Source organism: Somniosus microcephalus, chromosome 3 (genome assembly GCF_052327205.1).
Source record: "Somniosus microcephalus isolate GS21.2 chromosome 3, FLI_Smic_1.0, whole genome shotgun sequence".
NCBI lineage: Eukaryota > Metazoa > Chordata > Chondrichthyes > Squaliformes > Somniosidae > Somniosus > Somniosus microcephalus.
In genome coordinates, this window is record NC_140989.1 from 355,830,401 (window position 1) to 355,857,131 (window position 26,731).

At 46.9% G+C, this 26,731-nt stretch overlaps 1 protein-coding gene across 1 annotated transcript in view; it reads left to right on the forward strand.

The window, feature by feature from the left end:
* Positions 1-4,126: 4,126 nt before the first annotated feature.
* The window catches only part of ak5 (adenylate kinase 5), an 88,174-nt gene continuing 65,569 nt past the window's right edge, over positions 4,127-26,731 (forward strand). Inside the window, exons 1-5 of the mRNA XM_085983452.1 lie at positions 4,127-4,298; positions 12,077-12,263; positions 13,854-14,021; positions 17,829-18,001; positions 20,992-21,105. Of these exons, the coding sequence (XP_085839578.1) occupies positions 4,239-4,298; positions 12,077-12,263; positions 13,854-14,021; positions 17,829-18,001; positions 20,992-21,105 (702 nt within the window). The 5' untranslated portion in view covers positions 4,127-4,238. The remainder of the gene's footprint in view (positions 4,299-12,076; positions 12,264-13,853; positions 14,022-17,828; positions 18,002-20,991; positions 21,106-26,731) is intronic.

Consider the following 26,731-nt stretch of genomic DNA (forward strand, 5'->3'; position numbering starts at 1 on the left):
TGGCAGATGCAGTATAATGTGGATAAATGCGAGGTTATCCACTTTGGTGGCAAAAACAGGAAGGCAGATTATTATCTGAATGGCAATAGATTAGGAGAAGGGGAATTGCAATGAGACCTGGGTGTCCTTGTGCACCAGTCGCTGAAGGTAAGCATGCAGGTGCAGCAGGTGGTTAAGAAGGCAAATGGTATGTTGGCCTTCATAGTGAGAGGATTCGAGTACAGGAGCAAGGATGTCTTGCTGCAGTTGTACAGGGCCTTGGTGAGACCACACCCTGAGTATTGTGTGCAGTTTTGGTCGCCTTATCTGAGGAAAGATGTTCTTGCCATGGAGGGAGTGCAGCGAAGATTCACCAGACTGATACCTGGGATGGCAGGAATGAGGTATGAAGAGAGATTGGGTCGATTGGGTTTGTATTCGCTGGAGTTTAGAAGAATGAGAGGGGATCTCATTGAAACTTATAAAATTCTAACAGGACCAGACAGACTAGATGCAGGAAGGATGTTCCCGATGGCCGGGGAGTCCAGAACCAGGGGTCACAGTCTAAGGATAAGGGGTAAGCCATTTAGGACAGAGATGAGGAGGAATTTCTTCACCCAGAGAGTGGTGAGCCTGTGAAATTCTCTACCACAGAAGGCAGTTGAGGCCAATTCATTAAATATATTCAAGAAGGAGTTCGATATATTTCTTACGGCTAAAGGGATCAAGGGATATGGGGAGAAAGCAGGGACAGGGTACTGAATTTGGATGATCAGCCATGACCTCATTAAATGGCGGAGCAGGCTCGAGGGGCCGAATGGCCTACTCCTGCTCCTATCTTCTATGTTTCTATGTTTCACCCCCCACCCACCCACCCACGATTTGTCTGATGCTGCGTTGGACATATTGGTGGAGGGGGCCAGCAGGAAGAGGGAGATGTTCTTTCCACCAGGCCTGCAGGAAGGTATCAAAATAAGTTGCCTGGTACGAGTGACACAGGTGGCAGAGGGAGTCAGTGCCCACGAAAGGTCATCGACCTAAAACGTTAACTCTGTTTCTCTCTCCACAGATGCTGCCCAACCTGCTGAGTAACTCCAGCATTTTCTGTTTCTATTTCAGATTTCTGGCATCCGCAGTACTTTGCTTTTCTATTATCTGGCTCATCAAGCGTTGGCGCAGTGGGTGGGGCAGACAGACAGTTCTGCCCCAGGCTGCTCAACATGCAAACGCTGGGTGTGTTTCAACAGTAGAAATGAACTTTTGCTTTTCATCAAAGGGGGTAGATATGTAAATGCGTTACTATAACTACACACAATACTGGGAATCCTACCGGGATTGTGAAATTAAACTACAACGGGAGAAGATTTCCTCTGTGTACCGTGTGTGGGACTGTGTGCTCAGTCAAACGAGCGATGCTGGTGCTGGGAATGGAACTCTTCCTACTTCAGTAAGGTCGCCAACCCTCCTGGCTTGTCCGGGAATTAATGATTAATCTCCCGCTGTCAGCAAACCCCCGGAGCAAAATCATCGGGGCATTAAAAGAAATAGTGTGTGCATTTTTCCCAATTTCTTTGAACACTTTCATTTATTCATTATAAAAATATTGGAGCTGGTAAAAAAAAATCTGACTGACAAAATTCATCCAATCAGGTAACAATTAAGTGTGGCTCAGTGGGTAGTACACTCGCCTCTGAGTCAGGAAGGTAGAGGATTCATAGTCCCACTACCGGGATTTGAGCACTAAAATCTAGGCTGACACTGCAGTGCAGTGCTGAGGGAGTGCCGCACTGTCGGAGGTGCTGGCTTTTAGATGAAATGTTAAACCAAGACTTCCCTCTCTGGTAGACTTAAAAGATCCTGTTGGTACTATTTGAAGAGCAGCGGAGTTCTCCCTGGCCAATATTTATACCTCAGCTAACATCACTAACACAGACTATCTGGTCATTATCACATTGCTGTTTGTGGGAGCTTGCTGTGCGCAAATTGGCTGCCGCGTTTCCCACATTTCAACAGTGACTACACTTCCAAAGTACTCCATTGGCTGTAAAGTGCTTTGCGATGCCCTGAGGTGGTGAAACGTGCAATAGAAATGCAAGTTCTTTCTTTTAGGAGCACGTAGTTTGTGTATCACCGTGAGCACAAGGAGAACATTAAGACGTATTGGTGGGTGTGCAAATTGTCGGCTTAAACGTTACTAAATGGTGTTGAGTTTATTCAACACCGTGATGCCCGCTGCAGTTTCTGGGTTTTGCAAATGGGAGGGGAAACTACATTAGGATCAGAAATACTAATCTGCATTCATCAGCTTGTTTGCGCACTTCCCGACTTCCTTCACCCCTACCATTGGCGGCCGTGCCTTCAACCCTTGGCTCTGGAATTCCCTCCCTGAACCTTTCTGCCTCGCTACCTCCCTTTCCTCCTTTTAAGACACACCTTAAAACCTACCTCTGTGACCAAGCACCTGCCCTAATATCTCCTTATGTGGCTCGGTGTCAAATTGTGTCTGATGTCGCTCCTGTGAAGCGCCTTGGGAGCGTTTCACTACGTTCTTCACCCAGAGAGTGGTGAACCTGTGGAATTCTCTACCACAGAAGGCAGTAGAGGCCAATTCATTAAATATATTCAAGAAGGAGTTGGATATATTTCTTAAGGCTAAAGGGATCAAGGGATATGGGGAGAAAGCAGGGACAGGGTACTGAATTTGGATGATCAGCCATGATCTCATTGAATGGCGGAGCAGGCTCGAGAGGCCGAATGGCCTACTCCTGCTCCTATCTTCTATGTTTCTATGTTTCTATGTAAGAAGTCACACAACACCAGGTTATAGTCCAACAGTTTTATTTGAAATCACAAGCTTTCGGAGCGCTGCTCCTTCGTCAGGTGAAATGGAGAGATGCATAAAGACACAGCTTATATAGTCAGAGAATAATGCCAGATGATTACATGGTACATCGGCGAGACCATGCAGACACTACGACAACGGATGAACGGACACCGTGCAACAATCGCCAGGCAGGAGTGTTCCCTCCCAGTTGGGGAACACTTCAGCAGTCAAGGACATTCAGCCTCCGATCTTCGGGTAAGCATTCTCCAAGGCGGCCTTCGAGACACACGACAACGCAAAATCGTAGAGCAGAAACTGATAACCAAGTTCCGCACTCATGAGGATGGCCTCAACCGGGATCTTGGGTTCATGTCACGCTACATGTAACCCCACCTGACTCAAGTCATCGTTGGCTTGTTCTCTCTACACAGATGTGGCTGGACCTGCTGTGATTTCCAGCAAAAAAAATGTTTTTTTGTTTATTTTTTGTTTTTCATACAGACCCCAGCATCTGCAACATTTGACCCCTTGTGACCCCACCTCATTGTTCTTTGATGTAATGTTTTCCTGACTAACCTGTTTGGACACCATTCACACCTTTGATTGCTGTGATTATCTCTCTGCCGAGGTGTGATAAATGGCAGTTAGAAAGATTACCTGTAATCATCTGACATTATTCTCTGACTATATAAGCTGTGTCTTTATGCATCTCTCCACTTCACCTGATGAAGGAGCAGCACTCCAAAAGCTTGTGATTTCAAATAAAGCTGCTGGACTATAACCTGGTGTTGTGTGACTTCTTACATTTGTCCACCCCAGTCCAACACCAGCATCTCCACACTATGTTTCTATGTTAGAGGCACTATATAAATGCAAGCTGTTGTGTCAAACGATTTGGGTTAAGTGACTGAGTATATAATGGGGGCGTGGGGAGCGTTTAATCTGTAATTAAACCCCGTGAATAATCTGTAATTAAATCCCCCCTGGACAATGCAACCAGGGGCTAACCTCAGTGACGATTGATTAAAGAAGATTTCATTCTTTTCGAAAACTATTAGTTTGGGTTTAATGTAAACAAACCGTCCCCAGGATTCTTCGGAGTTCCTGCTCTGATTTAGCAGCCCCTCTTCGTTGTAACCTGGAATTAGGTCAGACCTGTTACTGCAACGGTGCGGCGTGGGGGAAAAAATATGGTTTGTTGGCGAAAGGTCAAGAATTGACACAAGCAAATGGAACACCAAATTAAAAGGGGATGTTGCTTCACACGGTTGCGCTGAAGGCTGGGGGGGGGAGGGTTAATATAAAATGATGTGCAGGAACATCCGACAAAGCAAATCAGTGGAGAGGAGGAAGCGGTTTTGTGGGAAGACTCCGAGCCTGTGCCTTAGTTCCTTTGGCCACACACCGCAGGTGGAGCAGCGAGCGCCAGTGAGGCATGAATTCAGCCGAGGCGAGGGATTACCTCTCCAAGAGGCAGATCCCCCAGCTGTTTGAGGTGAGCGCCAGCAGTGCTGTGCTGGGAGGGGGAATGGAGGGAGGGCAAGTCCTCATCTTACCAAAAGGAGAAAAAAAAGGCTTTTTTAACTCGTTCACATTCTACAATTAAACTTCAATCTCCAACAAGCACTCGGAACCCAAGCTGAATCGGGGGGTCGATGTTTACAGTTGTAAATAGTTTACACAAAATATTTTTGTCTGTTTTCGTTCGGCAGAAATGTGTTTTGGTTTCTTTTATTTGGGGATTTCGTTTTTTTTTAAAAAAACACACGGGCAGATGAGTAAGTTCACAGTGTAACAGCGACATTGTAACTGACAAGAGTAATTAACACCGTTCATGTTAGGCGCGGTCATTTCAGTTCTGACAGAGGCAGGGGGCGCCAAGCTCCATCAGGCTTTGGATACTGCCTCTTGGTCACCTTTTTATGGCGGCGGGGGTTTGGTGTTTTATACCAGTTGACGGGGGGGGGGGGGGAGTTGCGCCAGTGAAATGTTTAAGATGTCTCTGCACTGCACATGTGTCAGGTTTTGTTTTATTTGTTCTTTTGGGATGTGGGCGTCGCTGGCAAGCATTTATTGCCCATCCCTTATTGCCCTGGAGAAGGTTGAGCTGGGGGTCTGTGGGGTGCAGGTTCCATTGACTCGTTCCTGGCACAGGCTGGGACTATGGGGGACGGGGTGCCAATGGTTAGCGGTTAAAAGAAAGATCGAACTGGCGTTTATTATACAGCGCTTTTCACAACCGCCGGACATCCCAAATCGCTTTACAGCCAATTAAGAACTTTTGAACTGAAGTCACTGTTGTGTCGGAAATGCTGTTTAGTGATGTTGGTTGAGGGATAAATATTGGCCAGGACACTGGGGAGAACTCCCCTGCTCTTCGTTGAAATAGTGGCCGTGGGATCTTTTACGTCCACCTGAGAGGGCAGATGAGGAAAGACGGCACCTCCGACAGTGCAGCGCTCCCTCAGCACTGCAGTGGAGTGTCAGCCTGGATTATGTGCGCAAGCCTCTGGAGTGGGACTTCAACCCACGACCTTCTGACTTGGAGGCAAGAGTGCTGCCCACTGAGCCACTGGCCGACACCGTGGCCTCCAGGTCGCGGGGACCTCGTCCATCCCCTTGGAATGAGTGACCATAACATGGTTGAATTCCATATTCAGTTAGAGGGTGAGGAGGCTGTATCTCAAACAAGCGTGCTAAGCTTGAATAAAGGAGACTATGAAGGTATGAGAGCGGAATTGAGTAAAGTGGATTGGGAAAATAGGTTAAAGGATAAGACGATACATGATCAGTGGTGTACATTTAAGGAGTTATTTTACAAATTCCAAAAAAAGTATATTCCACTGAGGAAAAAAAGGGTGTAAAAGAAAAGACAGCCATCCGTGGCTAAGTAAAGAAATTAAGGATAGTATTCGACTAAAAACAAGGGCATATAAGGTAGCCAAATCTAGTGGGAGGATAGAGGATTGGGAAAACTTTAAAAGACAGCAAAAAATAACAAAAAGATTGATTAAGAAAGGGAAGATACATTATGAAAGTAAACTAGCAAAAAATATAAAGACAGATAGTAAGAGTTTTTATAGTTATATAAAAAGAAAAAGGGTGGCTAAAGTAAATGTTGGTCCCTTAGAGGATGAGACCGGGAAATTAATGGTGGGAAATATGGAGATGGCAAAAACACTGAATGAATATTTTACATCAGTCTTTACAGTAGAGGACACCAAGAATATCCCAACACTTGACAAGCAGGGGGCTATAGGGGGGGAGGAGCTAAATACGATTAAAATCACTAAGGAAGTAGTACTTGGTAAAATAATGGGACTCAAGGCGGATAAATCACCTGGACCTGATGGCTTACATCCCAGGGTTTTGAGGGAAGTGGCGGTAGGGATTGTGGATGCATTGGTAATAATCTTCCAAAACTCCCTGGACTCAGCAAAGGTCCCGGCAGACTGGAAAACTGCTAATGTAACACCCTTATTTAAAAAGGGCAGTAGACAGAAGGCTGGAAACTATAGACCGGTTAGCCTAACATCTGTGGTAGGTAAAATTTTGGAGTCCATTATTAAGGAGACAGTAACAGGACATTTGGATAATCATAATTTAATAAGACAAAGTCAGCATAGTTTTATGAAGGGGAAGTCATGTTTGACAAATTTGCTGGAGTTCTTTGAGGAAGTAACATATAGGGTGGATAAAGGTGAACCAGTGGACGTAGTGTATTTAGACTTCCAAAAGGCATTTGACAAGGTGCCACACAAAAGATTATTGCTTAAGATAAAAAATCACGGGATTGGGGGTAATATTCTGGCATGGATAGAGGATTGGCTATCTAACAGAAGGCAGAGAGTTGGGATAAATGGTTCATATTCAGACTGGCAATCAGTAACCAGTGGTGTTCCGCAGGGGTCAGTGCTGGGTCCCCAACTCTTTACAATCTATATTAACGATTTGGAGGAGGGGACCGAGTGTGACATATCAAAGTTTGCAGATGATACTACGATGGGAGGGAAAGTAGTGAGTGAGGAGGACATAAAAAACCTGCAAGGGGACATAGACAGGCTAAGTAAGTGGGCAGAGATTTGACAGATGGAATACAATACTGGAAAGTGTGAGGTTATGCACTTTGGCAGGAAAAATCGTAGAGCAAGTTATTATCTTAATGGCAAGAAACTTGAAAGTACTGAAGTACAAAGGGATCTGGGGGTCCTGGTGCACGAAACTCAAAAGGTTAGTATGCAGGTGCAGCAAGTGATTAAGAAGGCCAATGGAATGTTGGCTTTTATTGCTAGGGGGATAGAATATAAAAATAGGGAGGTATTGCTTCAGTTGTACAAGGTATTGGTGAGACCGCACCTGGAATACTGCATACAGTTTTGGTGTCCATACTTAAGAAAGGACATACTTGCTCTCGAGTCAGTACAAAGAAGGTTCACTCGATTAATCCCGGGGATGAGGGGATGGACATATGAGGAGAGGTTGAGTAGATTGGGACTCTACTCATTGGAGTTCAGAAGAATGAGAGGCGATCTTATTGAAACATATAAGATTATGAAGGGGTTGGATCGGGTGGATGCAGGGAGGATGTTCCAGATGATGGGTGAAACTAGAACTAGGGGGCATAGTCTTAGAATAAGGGGCTGCTCTTTCAAAACTGAGATGAGGAGGAACTACTTCACTCAGAGGGTGGTAGGTCCATGGAATATGCTGCCCCAAAAAGCTGTCGAAGCTACATCATTACATAAATTTAAAACAGAAATAGACAGTTTCCTAGAAGTAAAGGGAATTAAGGGTTACGGGGAGCGGGCAGGAATTTGGACATGAGTCTAGGTTCGGATAGGTCATGGCCCTGTGGGTAGCGGAGCGGGCCCAGGGGCCGTGTAGCCTGATCCTGCTCCTGTTTTCGTGTGTCTAATGCTGTTAGATTCAGGAGATAGTCCTGTCATAGTGGATTGGCGGTTAGGATCAGATCAGCCATGATCTTATTGAATGGCGGAGCAGGCTCGAGGGGCCAATTGGCCTACTCCTGCTCCTATTTCTTATGTTCTTATGTTCTTATTACAGGCGCTTGCCCAAAGGTTCAAAATCCGCCCATTGTTCCAACGTGGATTACAGGATGGTGCAAGGATATAAAAATTGTACCAGCAGGGGACTCATTTCCAAGTTGCAACTAAGAAATTTGAAAGGCTTTCAAACCTAAGCAGAAGATTAGATGGGCGTTTAATTTGCAGAGCGTGGCAGAAGTGGGCTCCAGCCCCCCTTTACACCTGGTTACAACAGCTTGCATTATATTGTGCCTTTTAATGTAGAACGGATGTCTCGAGGCACTTCACTTTGGCGTAATCAAACAAAATGGATTCCAAGCCAAAGAAGGCTATGTTAGGAGGGGTGGGGAGGTGACCAAAACCTTGGTCAATGAGGTGGGTTCTTCATGAGAGGTTTACAGGAGATCGGAGAGATTTAGGGAGGGAATACCTGGGGGGGGGGGGGGGGGGGTCTAGACATCTGTAGGCATGGTCGGGAAAAGGGGGGGGTGCGCAAGACCAGAGTCTGAGAGATATGGGGTGGCGGGGGAGTGTTGTAAGGCTAGAGGAGGTTACAGAGCTAGGGAGGGGGTGAGGCCATGAAGAGTCTAGAACACGAGCATGAGAATTTTAAATTTGAGGTGTTTGGGGGGGACAGGGAGCCAGTGTAGGTCAGCGAGCAGGTCTTGGTGTGGGATGCACCCACTTTACACCAGGTTATCTGAATAAATCATCCCGAGGGATCACAGAGTTATGAGGGGAGACTCGCTGGAGCTGGGGAAGTTGAGGAAGATCCAATGGAAATGTAAGAGTGTCCCAAAGTGTTTGAGAGGGAATATAGTGCATGATTGGGGTTTGAATTTCCTCCAGTGTTCTCCCCATCTCCGGTAGAAATGGCGTAAACAGCTCTTTAAGATGTTTCTCCAGGATTTTGTCAAAGTTCCGGTGGGAGATCATGAAAACCGCCCCCGTGGGAATTCCGCATTATCCCTACTCTGAGCATGAAGGGGGAGGTTAGAAGAAATGTTTTCACACAAAGGGCCATAAGATGATGAAAGGAGTTGATGGGGTAAATGGAGAGAACCTATTTCTTCCAGTGGGGGAGTCCAGAACAAGGGGGCATAACCTTAAAATTAGAGCCAGGCCGTTCAGGGGTGATGTCAGGAAGCACTTCTTCACACAAAGGGTGGTGGAAATCTGGAACTCTCTCCCCCAAAAAGATGTTGTGGCTGGGGGGGTCAGTTGAGATTGCCACAAGTAGCCAGTGGCGCTGAGTCAATCACAACATTTTAAAAGGGGGAACTAGATCCTTGAAGGGGGGGGGGGGAATCTTAGGATACAAGGAAAGAGTAGTGGAACAGGATTGGAGTGGCTAGCTTCAAAGTGGAGCTCGGACTAGCACTGCAAGGAATGCTGAAATTTCCATGGTAATGCCAGCAGCCCTGCCTCACTCCCACTTCCGTTGGAAGATGCACTTTCTGACGAGTGCTGTTTTGTGCAATGGTCTTGAGGCCTTTCCGTAGCTGCGCGGGGAAATCACCGAGAAGCTGTGCATAAATGTCAGGGAAATGTCTCCTCAAATGTCACCGCTGTACACGATGCAGCAGGAACTTTACAGGAATCGCGAATGGGAAGACATGTGAGGGGAGAGTTAATGGGAGAGGAGCAACAGCTGATTCCAGGGACTTTCAAAACTCTCTGGTTGACTTTGTTCAGCCCCCGTGATGCGTTGTTTATAAACTGAAGAAAGAAACTCAAAGCCCCTAGAAGTTGATGCAAATCGTGGGTAATACAGGGGATATTCCTCTGTAGCAATGCTTAAAGTATTCATATGACAACCATTTTAATGGAATTTAAAGTCCCTTAGGCTTCCCTTCTCCTGCTGTAAGCTTCAGGTTTTTGAAACCCAAGCTTGGTGTCACCAAATCACTGATTCGCCTCATCTCTCAGGCTTGGCCGCTGTCCCCCGCACTGCGGGGCCTTGGCCACTGTGTCAATTATAGAGGGTTTTGATAGAGAGAAACTGTTTCCACTGACGGGAGGGTCGGTAACCAGAGGACACAGATTTAAGGTCATTGGCAAAAGAATCGAAGGGGAGATGAGAATTTGTTTTTGATGCAGCGAGTCGTTATGATCTGGCATGCACTGCCCCCAAAGGGTGGTAGAAACCGATTCAATAACCTACAAAAAGGAAATAACAGAAAACGCTGGAAAAACTCAGCAGGCCAGGCAACATCCGTGGAGAGAGAAACAGAGTCAATGTTTCGGGTCGACCTGACACGTTAACTCTGTTTCACTCTCTCTGGATGCTGCCTGGCCTGCTGAGTTTTTTTTCCAGCGTTTTCTGTTGTTATTTCGGATTTCCAGCATCCGCAGTATTTTGCTATTACATACAAAAAGGAATTGGATATGTACATGTAAAGGAAAAATTTGCAGAATTGTGGGGAAAAAGCAGGGGAAGTGGGACTAATCGGACGGCTCTTTCAAAGAGCCGGCACAGGCACGATGGGCCAAATGGCCTCCTTCTGTGCTGTATGATTCTAAAGAGTGGCAAGACTTCAGAATGACCCGATGGCTAATGGTAAGTGAATGGCACATTAAGCTGTTCAGACCCAGGCCGGCCTGCTGTGTATCTGCAGCGTTTTCTGGTTTTCTTTCAGATACTCGACATTCACTTATTGTTGATCTATAAAAGGCTGTCACTTCTCAAGATTGCATTCTTTTGTGCTTTTTGTTCCCCACGGTACAGATTTATATACCCAGTTAGACATTTCTTTCCACGCCTTTCACGGTGAGGGATGTTCGTGCTGGGTTTGGCAAAAGAGCAGCATATCTCTCCTGTTTTCTACATTGTTTCTGAGTTTCTCTGTCACAGGTGGGAGTGTGTCATTATTTGCAGCAGGTCTCCGGGAGTGTGTCAGTATTTGCAGGGGGTCTCCTGGGAGTGTGCCAGTGTTTGCAGGGCGTCTCCCGGGAGTGTGTCAGTATTTGCAGGGGGTCTCCGGGAGTGTGCCAGTATTTGCAGGGGGTCTCCGGGAGTGTGTCAGTATTTGCAGGGGGTCTCCGGGAGTGCGTCAGTATTTGCAGGGGGGTCTCCGGGAGTGTGCCAGTATTTGCAGGGGGGTCTCCGGGAGTGTGTCAGTATTTGTAGGGGGTCTCCGGGAGTGTCAGTATTTGCAATGGGTCTCCAGGAGTGTGTCAGTATTTGCAGGGGGGTCTCCCGGGAGTGTGTCAGTATTTGCAGGGGGTCTCCGGGAGTGTCGGTATTTGCAGTGGGATCTCCGGGAGTGTGTCGGTATTTGCAGGGGGTCTCCAGGAGTGTGTCAGTATTTGCAGGGGGTCTCCGGGAGTGTCGGTATTTGCAGTGGGATCTCCGGGAGTGTGTCGGTATTTGCAGGGGGTCTCCGGGAGTGTGTCAGTATTTGCAGGGGGTCTCCGGGAGTGTCGGTATTTGCAGTGGGATCTCCGGGAGTGTGTCGGTATTTGCAGGGGGGTCTCCGGGAGTGTGCCAGTATTTGCAGGGGGGTCTCCGGGAGTGTGTCAGTATTTGTAGGGGGTCTCCGGGAGTGTCAGTATTTGCAATGGGTCTCCAGGAGTGTCAGTATTTGCAGGGGGGTCTCCCGGGAGTGTGTCAGTATTTGCAGGGGGTCTCCGGGAGTGTCGGTATTTGCAGTGGGATCTCCGGGAGTGTGTCGGTATTTGCAGGGGGTCTCCGGGAGTGTGTTGATATTTACAGGGGGTCTCCGGGAGTGTCAGTATTTGCAGGGGGTCTCAGAGTATGTCCAGGAGTGTCGGTGTGTGTCCAGGAATGAGTCAGTATATGCAGCCAGTGTCCCCAAAAAGAAAATATTGTACGGCAGTTGTTTTTGAATTTTTCTTTTTGGGGACACTGGCTGCATATACTGACTCATTCCTGGACACACACCGACACACTCTGGCATACACCGACACACTCCTGGACACATCCTGCATGTACTGACACACTCCTGGACCTACTCTGAGACCCCCTGCAAATACTCAAATACTGACGCACTCCCGGAGACCCCCTGCAAATACTGACGCACTCCCGGAGACCCCCTGCAAATACTGACGCACTCCCGGAGACCCCCTGCAAATACTGACGCACTCCTGGAGCCCCCCTGCAAATACTGACGCACTCCCGGAGACCCCCTGCAAATACTGATGCACTCTCGGAGACCCAGTGTGACTGATGGCAATTCAGCGGTATATTCTGATTCTTTCCGCACAGAGTATGCTCACAGGGCTGATGTACTACAGGCCGGATGACCCTGTCGACTACTTGGAAAGTTGCCTGAAGAAAGTGAAGGAGCTGGGCGGAGCGGACAGAGTGCGATGGGACACCTTTGTGGCACAGGAGAAGAGGATGTTGCCTCCTCTTAACAGTTGCCAGGCCAGGAGATCATTCATCAGGAACGGTAATTGATCCCCTTTCCCCTTCTCGGGGATGTGAAACTGTCCGAAACAATTCACTCGGGATTTGGTTAATTTTCTGGAGAGGGGGAGGAAGCGGTAGATAATTTGTCCGTATTCTGAAATACGATTGGAAACCCATTACCCATTGGTGTCAGCCATGGCTCACTGGGTAGCCCTCTCTCCTCCGAGTCAGAAGGTTGTGGGTTCGCAGTCCCACTCCAGGGACTTGAGCCCCATCATCTAGGGCTGACACTCCAGTGCAGTACTGAGGGAGCGCCGCACTGTCCAAGGTGCCGTCTTTCAGATGAGACGTTAAACTGAGGCCTCAACTGCCTATTCCAGTGCTTCAGGAGATGTTAAAAATCCCATTTATCTATCCCGCTAGGGAATTCTCCCAGAGTCAGCCTAGCTTGCATGCTCAAACCTCTGGAGTGGGGCTTGAACCCACGACCTCCTGAGCCAGGCATGGGTGCAATCAGCCAAGCCAAGCTGACACATCGGAACAACCGCGTGAAGCTACATTCGCAAAATCAACTCCAGGTTCACCAAAAATTAATAATCAATCACAACAGAGCTTTCTGAATGTTGGTTTTCCTTCTCCAATGTGAAACTATTTGAAAGGGGGGGAGGGAAAGAGGTCAGATAGTTGAAAAGATCGTTAAATGTCAAGCACTTGTGATGACTTGATTCATAAAAACGTACGGAGGATTCAATAAATTGGTCAGGTGGGCAGAACAGTGGCAAATGGAATTCAATTTGGAGAAGCGTGAGGTAATGCATTTGGGGAGGGCTAACAAGGAAAGGGAATACACATTAAATGGTAGGACACTGAGTAGTGTAGAGGAACAAAGGGACCTTGGAGTGCATGTCCACAGATCCCTGAAGGTAGCAGGCCAGGTAGATAAGGTGGTTAAGAAGGCATACGGAATGCTTGCCTTTATTAGCTGTGGTATAGAATACAAGAGCAGGGGGGTTATGCTTCAACTGTATAAAACACTAGTTAGGCCTCAGCTAGAGTGCTGTGTGCAGTTCTGGTCACCACATTACAGGAAAGATGTGATTGCACTCGAGAGGGTACAGAGGAGATTTACAAGGATGTTGCTGGGAGTAGAGAATCTTAGCTATGAGGAACGACTGGATAGGCTGGGTCTGTTTTCCTTGGAACAGAGGAGGCTGAGGGGAGACCTTATTGAGGTGTATAAAGTTGAGGGGCATAGATAAAGTGGATAGGAAGGACCTATTTCCCTTAGCAGAGGAGTCAAAAACCAGGGGGCACAGATTTAAAGTAATTGGTGGAAGGTTTAGAGGGGATTTGAGGGGAAATTTCTTCACCCAGAGGGTTGTGGGGGTCTGGAACTCGCTGCCTGAAAGGGTGGTAGAGGCAGGAACCCTAACCACATTTAAAAAGTACTTGGATGTGCATTTGGGATGCTCTAACCTGCAGGGCTACGGACCAAGAGCTGGGAAGTGGGATTAGGCTGGATAGCTCTTTGTTGGCCGGCGCGGACACGATGGGCCGAAATGGCCTCCTTCCGTGCTGTAACTTTCTATGATTCTTACTTACATGCCCTTTCCTGCTGTTCTGCTTACAGTTCTGCCTGAGAGTCCCAATTTTCCTTATCGACGCTATGACCGCCTGCCTCCCATTCATCAGTTCTCCATCGAGAGCGATACAGATCTGACTGAAACTGCTGAGCTCATTGAGGAATACGTGGTGTTCGACCCAATCAAAGCCCGCCCATGGATCATACTGCTCATAGGTAACACTGGGGGTCGATCGTATCGGAAAGGAGAATACTGGCAGAACAAAAGATGGAACCAATGCTTGGAAGCTGGTGCACCAAGAACTGCACAAGCATCTGAGGATTGGGAGCAGTTTAGGATTCGACAAAGGGATTAATTAAGAAGGGGAAAATTGAATATGAGAGTAAACTTGCAGGAAACATAAAAACTGAGTGTAAAAGCTTTTATAGATATGTGAAGAGAAAAAGATTGGTGAAGTCAAGCGTAGGTCCCTTGCAGTCAGAATCAGGGGAATTTATAATGGGGAACAAAGAAATGGCAGACCAATGAAATGCATATTTTGGTTCTGTCTTTACAAAGGAGGACACAAATAACCTCCCAGAGATGTCGGGGAACATCGGGTCTGATGAAAGGGAGGAACTGAAAGCAATCAGTATTTGTAGGGAAATGGTGTTAGGGAAATTGATGGAATTGAAGGCCGATAAATCCCCAGGGCCTGATAATCTACATCCTAGGGTACTTAAGGAAGTGGCCCTAGAAATAGTAGATGCATTGCTGATCATCTTGCAACATTTGATGGAATCTGGAACAGTACCCATGGATTCGAGGGTAGCTAATGTTACCCCACTATTCAAAAAAGGTGGTAGAGAGAAAACGGGGAATTACAGACCGGTAAGCCTGACATCAGTAGTGGGGAAAATGCTAGAGTCCATTATAAAAGATGTAATAGAAGAGCACTTGGAAAACAGTGACAAGATCGGACAAAGTCAACATGGATTTACAAAAGGTAAATTGTGCTTGACTAATCTACTGGAATTTTTTGAGGATGTAACTGGTAAAATAGATAAGGGAGAACCAGTGGATGTGGTGTATTTGGACTTTCAGAAGGCTTTCGATAAGGTCCCGCATAAGAGATTAGCGTGTAAAGTTAAGACACATGGGATTGGGGGCAAGGTATTGACTTGGATAGAGAACTGGTTGGCAGACAGAAAGCAAAGAGTTGGAATAAATGGGTCTTTTTCCGAGTGGCAGGCAGTGACTAGTGGGGTACCGCAGGGCGGTCCTTGGACCCCAGCTATTCACAATATATATTAATGATGATCTAGACAAGGGAACTAGATGTAATATCTCCAAATTTGCAGATGACACAAAGCTGGGTGGACGTGTGTGCTGTGAGGAGGATGCCGAGAAACTCCAGGATGATTTGGACAGGTTGGGTGATTGGGCAAAAGCATGGCAGATGCAATATAACGTGGATAAATGTGAGGTTATCCACTTTGGTGGCAAAAACAGGAAGGCAGATTATTATCTGAATGGCAATAGATTGGGAGAAGGAGAAGTGCAACGAGACCTGGGTGTCCTTGTGCACCAGTCACTGAAGGTAAGCATGCAGGTGCAGCAGGCAGTTAAGAAGGCAAATGGTATGTTGGCATTCGTAGCGAGAGGGTTTGAGTACAGGAACAAGGATGTCTTGCTGCAGTTGTACAGGGCCTTGGTGAGACCACATCTTGAGTATTGTGTGCAGTTTTGGTCACCTTATCTGAGGAAGGATGTTCTTGCCATGGAGGGAGTGCAGCAAAGATTCACCAGACTGATACCTGGAATGGCAGGAATGACTTATGAGGAGAGATTGGGATGATTGGGCTTGTACTCGCTGGAGTTTAGAAGAATGAGAGGGGATCTCATTGAAACTTATAAAATTCTGACAGGACTGGACAGACTAGATGCAGGAAGGATGTTCCCGATGGTTGGGGAGTCCAGAACCAGGGGTCACAGTCTAAGGATAAGGGGTAGGCCATTTAGGACAGAAATGAGGAGGAATTTCTTCACCCAGAGAGTGGTGAACCTGTGGAATTCTCCACCCCAGAAGGCAGTAGAAGCCAATTCATTAAATATATTCAAGAAGGAGTTGGATATATTTCTTAAGGCTAAAGGGATCCAGGAGTATAGGGAGAAAGCAGGGACCAGGTACTGAAATTGGATGATCAGCCATGATCGCATTGAATGGCGGAGCAGGCCCGAGGGGCCGAATGGCCTACTCCTGCTCCTATCTTCTATGTTTCTATGTTAAGTTGTGTGTAAGGTTCCCCTTTGCCTGATTAAACAGAGAGTGATACACAGCCAGCAGTTTAACTCTGCATTGCCAAGCCATGTCACTTTAAGCAGGTACCAGCCTCAAACTGTTATCTGCAGGAGAACATTATGGACCCTTTTATAAATTTAAATAAATAAGTTTTTGTTGAGTTATGGAGAAGTTGTGCACACTCTGTCATGAGGATGTATAAGGAGTGATCCTGCGGTCCCAGAAGGGAAGTTGTGTTCACGGGGAGCGTGGTTCTGAGATGGGCCTGTCATTTTGTATCGTTAATCCACCCCCCCACCCCACCCCACCCGCCCCCCCCCCCAAGCTCCCAGCATGCAGCTCTCTGCTGGCACCCTGGATCACAGAATCACCTCTGTAGATGAGACCAGCGATTGATTCCATGGGCTTAAACTCTAATGTCGACGGGTGTCAGCCGTGGCTCTTGCCTCTGAGTCAGAAGGTTGTGGGTTCAAGTCCAACTCCAGAGACTTGAGCACATAATCTAGGTTGACCCTTCAGTGCAGTGCTGAGGGAGTGCTGCACTGTCGGAGGTGCCGTCTTTCAGATGAGATGTTAAACCGGGTCCCGGTCTGCCCTTTCAGGTGGAATTATAGAATCCTAGAAATTTACAGCACAGAAGAAGGCCATTCGGCCCATCTTGTCCGTGCCGGCCAACAAAGAGCTATCCACTCTAATCCCACTTTCCAGCACTTGGTCCGTAGCCCTGTAGGTTACAGCACTTCAAGTGCATAGCCAAGTACTTTTTAAATGTGATGAGGGTTTCTGCCTCTACCACCCTTTCAGGCAGTGAGTTCCAGACCCCCACCATCCTCTGGGTGAAAACATTTCTCCTCAAATCCCCTCTAAACTTCCGACAAATTACTTTAAATCTATGCCCCCTGGTTATTGACCCTTCTGCTAAGGGAAATGGGTCCTTCCTATTCACTCTTATCTAGGCCCCTCATAATTTTATACACCTCAATTAGGTCTCCCCTCAGCCTCCTCTGTTCTAAAGAAAACAACCCCAACCTATCCAATCTTTCCTCATAGTTAAAATTCCCCAGCCCAGGCAACATCCTCGTAAATCTCCTCTGCACCCCCTCTAGTGCAGTCATGTCCTTCCTGTAATGCGGTGACCAGAACTGCACGCAGTACTCTAGCTGTGACCTAACTAGTGTTTTATACAGTTCAAGCATAACCCCCCCTGCTCTTATATTCTATGCCTCGGCTAATAAAGGCAAGTATCCCGTATGCTTTCTTAACCACCTTATCTACCTGTCCTGCTACCTTCAGGGATCTGTGGACATGCACTCCAAGGTCCCTCGATCCTCTGCACGTCTCGGTGTCCTACCATTTATTGTGTATTCCCTTGCCTTGTTAGCCCTCCCCAAATGCATTACCCCACACTTCTCCAGATTAAATTCTATTTGCCACTGTTCTGCCCTGGATGTATAAGATCCCATGGCACTATTCATAGAAGATCAGGGGCATTCTCCCCGGTATCCTGGCCAATATTTAATCCCTCAACCAACGTTACTAAAGCAGATTATCTGGGCATTATCACATGGCTATCAGATTGTGGGAGCTTGCTGTGTATGAATCTTCTGTCGCGTTCCCTACATTACAACACTTCAAACGTACATAATTGGCTGTGAAGCGCTTTGAGACGTCCTGAGGTCGTGAAAGGTGCTGTATAAATGCAAGTCTTTCTTTTTGATACTCCCATGTGTTGCTCTTCCAGGTGGCCCGGGCAGTGGGAAGGGCACACAGAGCCTGAAGATCGCGCAGCGGTATGGGTTTGAATACATTTCGGTGGGAGAGCTTCTCCGAAGAAAAATGATCCACAATGCAACTTGCAACCGGAAGTGGAGGTTAATTGCCAAAATTATCACCAATGGGGAATTGGCACCCCAGGTAAAAGCCTAAATCTGAACAGTTTTTTGTATTTATATAACTGCATTTGTGTCAAAAAAACGGTTACTTTGGACTCCAGTGACTGTTGTATGTAGTCGTTCTGCACCAGTAACATCCCACGGAGAAAACCAATACCTTTTATAAATAAAGAACAAACTTGCACTGTTGTAATGCAGGAAATGCGGCAGCCAATTTGCGCACAGCAAGGTCCCGTAAACAGCAATGTGATAATGACCAAATCATCTTGTTTTTGGTGATGGTGGCTGAGAGATAAATATAGGCCAGGACACCAGGGAGAGCTCACCTGGTCCTCTTCGAATAGTGCCGTGGGATCTTTTATGTTCATCTGTTTTCTGATCTTGTGCCCAATCGCCTGGCTAACATTAACCAAAAACAAATGAACTGGTCATCCACCTCAGTGCTTTTTTTGGGAGCTTACTATGAGCAAAATGGCCACCATGTTTACCCAAATAACAATACTAAATGCATGGCAAAATAATTCATTGTAAGTGAAGCACTTTCGGATCAGTCTGAGATGTGATAAATGAGCAGCAATGTTATGGGAACACCATCATCTCCAAGTTCCCTTTCAAGTCACATACCATCCCGACTTGGACATATATTGCCGTTTCTTCATGGTTGCTGGGTCAAAATGCTGGAACTCCCTGCCTAGAACCATTGTGGGAGGACCTTCAGCACATTGACTGCAGCAGGTTCAAGAAGAAGGTTCACCACCGCCTTCTCGAGGGCAATTGGAGATGGGCAATAAATGACGGCCTTGCCAGCAATGCCCATACCCCAAGATTTAAAAAAATCTTTCTGGCTCTCTCTCTCTCTCTTTCAATTATTAGAATTAAAATCCAAGTGTATTTCTAATTACTTTTTGGGAATGTTGTGCTTGTTAAGGTGAGGGGTGTTAGTTCTGGAGAAAGGAACATTTGTCAGTTTGAGCACTCGATATCTGCATCAAGCACTCCCAGGTCAGGTTAGTAGGTAAGTAGTTTTACAGATAACCCATGGTCCATGTGATCTCCTGGACTGGCTTCAATCATCAGAGGGGGTCGGAGAGGAATTTTCCAGTGTATTTTTTTTCCCCATATTGGCCTTGGGTTTCTGATTATCAACCTCATTCAATGACCCGGAGAATGGCTGGTGTCGGACACAAGACTCCTCTCTCTGCTGACTGTAAGGGCCCTATGCCAGATAAGTATTTTTTTCCTGCCTTTTGGAGAAGATTACATGGTTGTGGGGGTGGGTAGGGGCGGAGAAGGAGGAGTGAGAGGAAATGTCCAGTCATGATGCACCAGCCATCATGAATGTGTGGGGACAGGCCTTGCTGGACCAGCTGATCTTTTCCTGATCGTCATTTTCGTACGTTGGTAAACTCCCTCTCCTTTGCCTCAACAATGTACTTCAGTCTCGGATCAGTAGAGCGCCCCCTTCCTGCACAGTGAGATGTTTCCACTTGCCGCACCATCCACAGTTACAGCATCAATTAGTGCCAAGTTAGGGGCAGTTTGGTGCTGTGCATTCCAACCACTAGGGACGGAATTGAAACTGCCCAAAGCCCTTTGACGTAGGGCCCTTGCAATCAGCAGAGAGAGGAGTCTTGTGTCTGACACCAGCCATTCTCTGGGTAATTGAACGAGGTTGCTAATCAGTGTCACTCGTGGCTCAGTGGTAATACTCTCGTCTCTGAGTCAGTGGGTTGTGGGTTCAAAGCCTCCCTCCAGACACATGATCCAGGCTAAATATTCCAGTGCTGCAATGTCAGAGGTGCTGTCTTTCAGATAAGACGTTCAATCGAGACTCTATCAGCCTGCTTCGGTGGACATAAAAGACCCCATGGCATTTTTTGAAGAAAAGTAGGTGAGTTCTTACTGGTGTCCTGGCCAATATTTAACTCTCAAACAAATCACTGAAACTGTCTGCTTATTATTACATTGCTGTTTGCGGGAGCTTGCTGTGTGCAAATTGGCTGCCGTGTTTCCTACATTACAGCAGTGACTATACTTCATTGGCTGTAAAGCGCTTTGGGACGTCCTGAGGTCATTGAAGGCGCTATATAAATGCAAGTCTTTCTTTCTCTTCAAACAGAGGACCAATAAATACAATGGAAGCGTTAACTCTGCCATTTTACTTTTATCATTTGTGTACAACCATATCCCACTGTCCAGGGCCCCAAACACCCCTTCCAGGTGAAACAGCGATTTACTTTTACTTCTTGCAATTTAATATGCTGTATTCGCTGCTCACGATGCGGTCTCCTCTACATTGGGGTGACCAATCACAGATTGGGCGACCGCTTTGCGGAACACCTCCGTTCAGTCCGTAAGCGTGACCCTGAGCTTCCGGTCGCCTGTCACTTTAATTCACCACTTCACTCCCGCTCTGATCTCTCTGTCCTCGGGCTATTGCATTGTTCCAATGAAGCTCAACGTAAGCTCGAGGAACAGCACCTCATCTTTCGATTAGGCACTTTACAGCCTTCTGGACTCAACATCGAGTTCAACAATTTCAGGTAATAATCCCTGCCCCCATTTTTCATGCAGTATGATTTTTGCCATTCCCATTTGCAACATTTTATCTTTCCTGCCTTTTACAAAAGTAGTATGTTTTTTCAATTCCTTCCTCCCCTCCTAAACCCCCCCCCCCCACCCCCGTCTCTGCACCTGCTTAATATCTGTTACATCTCCAGCTTTTTCCAGTTCTGATGAAGGGTCCCAGACCTGAAACGTTAACTCTGTTTCTCTCTCCACGGATGCTGCCTGGCCTGCTGAGTGCCTCCAGCATTTTCTGTTGTTATTTCATATATTAGTTAACTGTTTTTATTTCTGTTTTTATTAGTTAAACTATTGCATGTAATGGGGAGTTGCACAGGTCAAGATTCTGTAACTGAAGAAATCTACCTTGCTATGATCTTAACTTTTAGCCTTCTTATGGATAACACTAGCACATTTTGATGGATGTCCTCTGGTGTCTCCTTGAAGGAAACCACGATCACCGAGATCAAACACCGTTTAATGCAGCTCCCAGACGCCCAAGGGATTGTCATTGACGGATTCCCAAGAGACGTTGCCCAGGTGTTGTCCTTTGAGGACCAGGTATGGAATCTTTCCTCGTGTGAAGCGGTTCTCCTTTCTGGGTGCCTCACCCGGGATCATGGAACGACTGCTGTGGCTGCACTGAGCATGTGCACTGAGCCTTGCATGTAACATTAAGGTAGCGCTGCCTTTCTCTCCCCCAGCCCTGATCTCTGTCCACCTAATAATCAGGCCCACCAGCTACATCTCCATTTGTTACGGTCTCCCAGTAGGGTTGCCAACTCTCCAGGATTGTCCTGGAGGTTACAGGAATTAAAGATGAATCTCCCTCGACACTGCTGCCAGCAAAAACCGGGGGAAGAAAAATCATGGGGGCATTAAAACAAATTGTGTGATATTTTGATTTTCATTGAACACTTGTTTATTAGTTATAAAATTATTGGGAGGTGGGGGGAGAAAGGTTGTTTGGGCGGGAGGTTGGAGGTGGGAGGTCATGATGTAACCTCCAGGAATATGTCCAACCTGAGTTGGCAACCCTAACCCCCACGGAAAAGCCCCTCTGCCAGTTGCCTTTGTCTCAATGAGGAGGTGGGCTTGTTGCTAGAACTTGCACAGCTGATGGTCAACTTGTTCATTGCAAATGTTTAATTCAACAGATTCAAACTCTTTCCCCACCCCCCCCCACCGACCCCGGTTAAGTTGACTGGCCCCGAGGGACAAGTGCGTCATTGGCCAGTGGGTTCCAGCAATGAGCATACCGCCAAGGACAGACAATAATAACCCTCTCAGGCCTGGCCACATGGCCGTGGATTTAAGGTGGAGATGACTTGGGCTGAAGGTGTGGGTAGCAGAAGGACTTGAGACTACAGCCAGTGATGACCAGCCAGCTCAACCCATCTGCTGCTGAAACCCTCATCCATGCCTTTGTGGCCTCCAGACTCGACTGGATGGCCTCCCATCTTCTACCCTCCATAAACTTGAGTTCATCCAAATCTCTGCTGCCTGTATCCTAACTTGCACCAAGTCCCCTTGACCCACCACCCCTGTGCTCGTTGAGCTACATTGTCTCCTGGTCCACCAGCGCCCCACCATTGGCGGCTGTCTCTTCGACCGTCTAGGCACTAAGCTCTGGAATTCCCTCCCTAAAGCTCTCTGCCTCTCCACCTCTCGTTTCTCCTTTTTAAGACGCTCCTTAAAACCTACCTCTTTGACCAAGCTGGTCCTAATGTCTCCTTCTTTGGCTCCATGTCAATATGTGTCCGCTAACGTTCTTTGGACATTTTTACTCTGGTAAAGACTCTATATAAATGAAAGTTGTTAAGAAACTGGAACAAACCTAGTCTCAATTTCAGAGAATGAGAGCCTGAAGGATAAATCTAATTTACCTCCCAGTGGGGAAGTCCATAACAAGGGGGCATAACTTTTACCCCTAAACAACCTAGCTCTAATTTTAATGTTGGGAAGCACTTCTTCACACAAAGGATAGTGGAAATCTGGAACACTCTCCTCCCAGAAAGCTGTTAAGGCCGGGGGTCAATGGGAAATGTCAACACTGAAATTGATAGATTTTTGCTAGGCGCGGGTATCAAGGGATACGGAACCAAGGCGGGTAAATGGAGTTAAGACGCGGAGGTTATGGCGGCGGAGCGACGAGACACCCCGAGGAAATTCAGCCCCTTAACATGGTCAAAGCCGGGCAGCGGAGTCTCCGCTCTCGACACTCCAGTCAGCCTCGCTGCAGCTCATTCTTTGCCATGGGGCATCCGACAGAGCCTCGGAGCCCACTGAAGCCTCACTCCATTCAGTGTCGAGCAGAGGGATTTTGAGACCGAGTTTTTCCAACAATATTTTACAACCAAAATATATAAATTCTGAACGGCTTAGCAGGCAGGATTTTGGTGCTACGAAGCGTGAATATTGGAGTAACTCATTAATAAATCGATGCTGATGCGGAGGAAGATAAACACAATTTAAACCTGGATCAGATTGAGTCGTGTAAAAATCTGTGCAATGAACTGAATCGTTTTACAAATCAGGCTGAAATATTTTTCTGCTGAAACCTATAATAATCTATTTAAATAGATTCTGTAAATCTTCATCAATCTGGCATTATATAATATGGGTCAGCGCGCACATTAATAGTTTTTCATCATAGTCTTGGGAGTTATGATGACACAGTGGTTTTCAATATTATTTCTTGCTCCAGTTCCTAATCATCCAGGATTGAAGATGAAGGAATTCTCATTTCTACAGTGCCTCTCGAAGTCCCAAAGCACTTTACAACTGATGAAGTAATTTTTTTTGAAGTGTAGTCACTGTTGTAATGTAGGAAGGGCAGCAGCCAATTTGCGCACAGCAGGATCCCACAGACAGCAATGTGATAAATGACCAGATCATCCATTTTCGGTATTGGATGTTTTCAAGCAGCTTCACATTCACCTGCTTACAACTTCCGTCCTGCAGACTGGCCCGCTCCTCTCGTCTGGATCCGGCCACAGTTGCTTCAAATTGAATCATTGATTCTTATGTTAGCGGGGAAGTCCGTTTAAATTCCCGTGCTTGAACTGATGCATCGTTACTACGGCATTTGGTTCAGGAAATCAGTTGCACATCTCATTCCGTATGAGATCATTAGGAACTTGTTGCGCCATTAGAACTCCCCCTAGTCACGACTGTGCAACATCTAATTGAGGAAACCAGCCTTTTCGCTCCAACAACAACAACAACTTGTATTTGTGTAGCGCCTTTAACGTAGTAAAACGTCCCAAAGCGTTTCACAGGAGTATTAGAAGACAAATTTGGCATCGAGCCACAAGGAGAATTTAGGGCAGGTGACCAAAAGTTTGCTCAGAGGTAGGTTTTAAGGAGCGCCTTAAAGGAGAAAAGAGAGAGAATCATAGAATAGTACAGCACAGAAGGAGGCCATTCGGCCCTTCGAGTCTGCGCCGGCTCTTTCGAAGAGCAATCCAGTCAGTCCCACTCCCCCCGGGCTCTTTCCCCATATCCCTGCAATTTTTTCTCCTTCAAGTATTGATCCAATTCCCTTTTGAAGACTACTATTGAATATGTGCCCATCACCCTATCAGGCAGTGCGTTCTAAATCTTAAACGCTCGTTGCGTAAAAAAGGTTTTCCTCATGTCGCCTCTGGTTCTTTTGCATGTCACCAATTGCCAATCTGTGCCCTCTGGTTAGCGACTGGAATGCACTGCCTGAAAGGGCGGTGGAAGCAGATTCAATAATAACTTTCAAAAGGGAATTAGATAAATACTTGAAAGGAAAAATTTGCAACGCTATGGAGAAAGAGTGTGGGACTAATTGGATAGTCCTTTCAAAGAGCCGGCACAGGCTCGATGGGCCGAATGGCCTCCGTCTGTGATGTAAGATTCAATGATTGAGTATAGAAGATTGAGGGTGATCAGATCGAGGTGTTTCAAATGTTACAAGGATTTGATAGGGTAGATACTGTAGTGTATGTAACCGTTCCACCTTTAAGAGAACTATTTTAAGGGTTGCACTACTTTATCTTGGCTGCTGTATACTGTAATACCGGTGGTGACCACACCAGTATATAAGTGCTGTGTAATGATTTATTGGGCAGTTCCGCCCTGACCTTCAACCAGTAAAGACCTGTTAAAGTTTACTCTTGTGGTCTGTGTAGTAATTCTCATTATAACACACAGACTTAACAGTGGCGACGAGGATGGGATCTTACCCTGCGGCAGAGATACATCCAAGGCAGTTTAACGGGCGTCGAGAGGAGGCATCCGCCCTCGTCATTCTGCTGAGAGAAGACTCGGGTCTGCAGAGCACAGGAAGAATTCTGACACGAAGCCTTCCATCAGTAACAGGCAGTGATCATCCCTTCTATCACGGTGGTGGGTAAGCCGATCAGCGACGAGCAGCAAGTCGGCCACGTTGACTGTGAAGTAGGGGAGGGAAAAACGGAGGATATAAGGGCGGAAAACTCGACCACGGCCGGGGAAAAGAGCCGGACAGAAGTCGGGGCCAGAGGCGCTGAGACTGGGACAGCGTAAGGCACGGAAGCCGCGGTGAATGCAAACGCAGCCGGTGCGAAAGACCGGGCTGCAAGCGGGCTGGGAGACGCAACAGCGTCGAGAGAGAGAGCTTGACCGCGACCGGTGAAAAAGGCCGGGCAGCTACCGAGGCCGCGAGGCGCAGCGACCGGGTCAGCGTAAGGCGCGGGAGAAAATAAAACAAAAAAACCGCGGAGAACTCAGCTGCAGCCGGGGGAAAGGACCGGACTGCAGGAGGGGCTGGGAGGCGCGATTTGAAAACCGCTGGGGGAGGGCGAACGCAGCAATACGGCAATCGCCATTACAGCCAGTGGGGGAGAAAGGCAAACGCGGGAAGCCACCATTTTCGGAGGCGGGGGAAGAAGACAAGTGCGGGAAACCGCCATTTTGTAAAAAAAAAAAAAAAAATTCTTTTGTTTCTCAAGAAGGTTGCGAAGATGCCTAAGCGTGGTAACATCAACGATTTCGATTCCGATGTTGAAGATTGGGCCACGTATGTAGAACGCATAGAGATATATTGTAAGGCAAATAAAATATCAGATGAAGATAAAGCACTAACCTTACTAAGCTCAATGGGTGCGAAGACATACGGGTTATTGAAGCATCTTCTATCACCAGCTAAACCGGCGGATCAGACTTTCGCTAAAATTGTGGCTATCCTGAAAAATCATTTGAACCCCACACCGCTGATGTTAGCGGAACGATTTAAATTTTATACGACAACGCAACTGAAAGAGGAAAGCAACGCGGAGTATTTAATTGAACTGCGCAAGCTAGCGAAATACTGCCAGTTTGGGGAAAGCCTGACAGAGGCACTGAGAGACAAATTCGTGTGTGGATTGTCGAAAGAAGGAACACAAAAGCGGCTGCTTGAAGAGAATGATCTTACACTTGATAAGGCTGTCTCTATTGCAACATCGCACGAAGCCGCAGCGAGAGGCACTGCGGAAATGCAGCTGAAGGCAGCGGTACTCAGCGTAGATCAAATGGCTTCGGGTACAATGAAATGTTATCGTTGTGGGAAGATAACACACGATCAGAACCAATGCTGGTTTAAAAACCAGGAATGTAGAAAATGTGGCAAGCTTGGTCACATAGCTAAGGTATGCCGGTCAGGAAAGAAGACCAGCAACAAAAAGTCACCGCAGGGAAAGTGCAGAAAGGTACATAAGGTGGCTGAGAAGAGTTCGGATGAACAGAATTCGGATTCAGACTCCAACAGCAAGGAACTGGGTAGTCTGAGAATTCACAATGTGAGTAAGGAAGCTGACCGACAAACTATCTGGGTCACACTGCAGATAGCAGGAGTCCAAATGAAGATGGAATTGGACACCGGATCGGCGTTGACTGTCATGAATAAGCAAGATTACAAAAGGTTATTCAAACATATTCCCCTACGGGATACGAAGATAGTATTGCAGACATACACGGGGCAAAGAGTATACCCCATCGGGAAGATAAAAGTCAAGGTGGTACACAAGGGCAAAGAACACCAAGGAATGGACTTATATGTACTACCTGAGGGAGGTCCACCACTTCTGGGACGGGAGTGGATCAGGAAAATAAATATGGACTGGCACTCCCTAAACGCAATAACGGTAGATTCCGAGAAAAAAGATGTCAAACCTGAACGATTGTCCAGAATATTGGA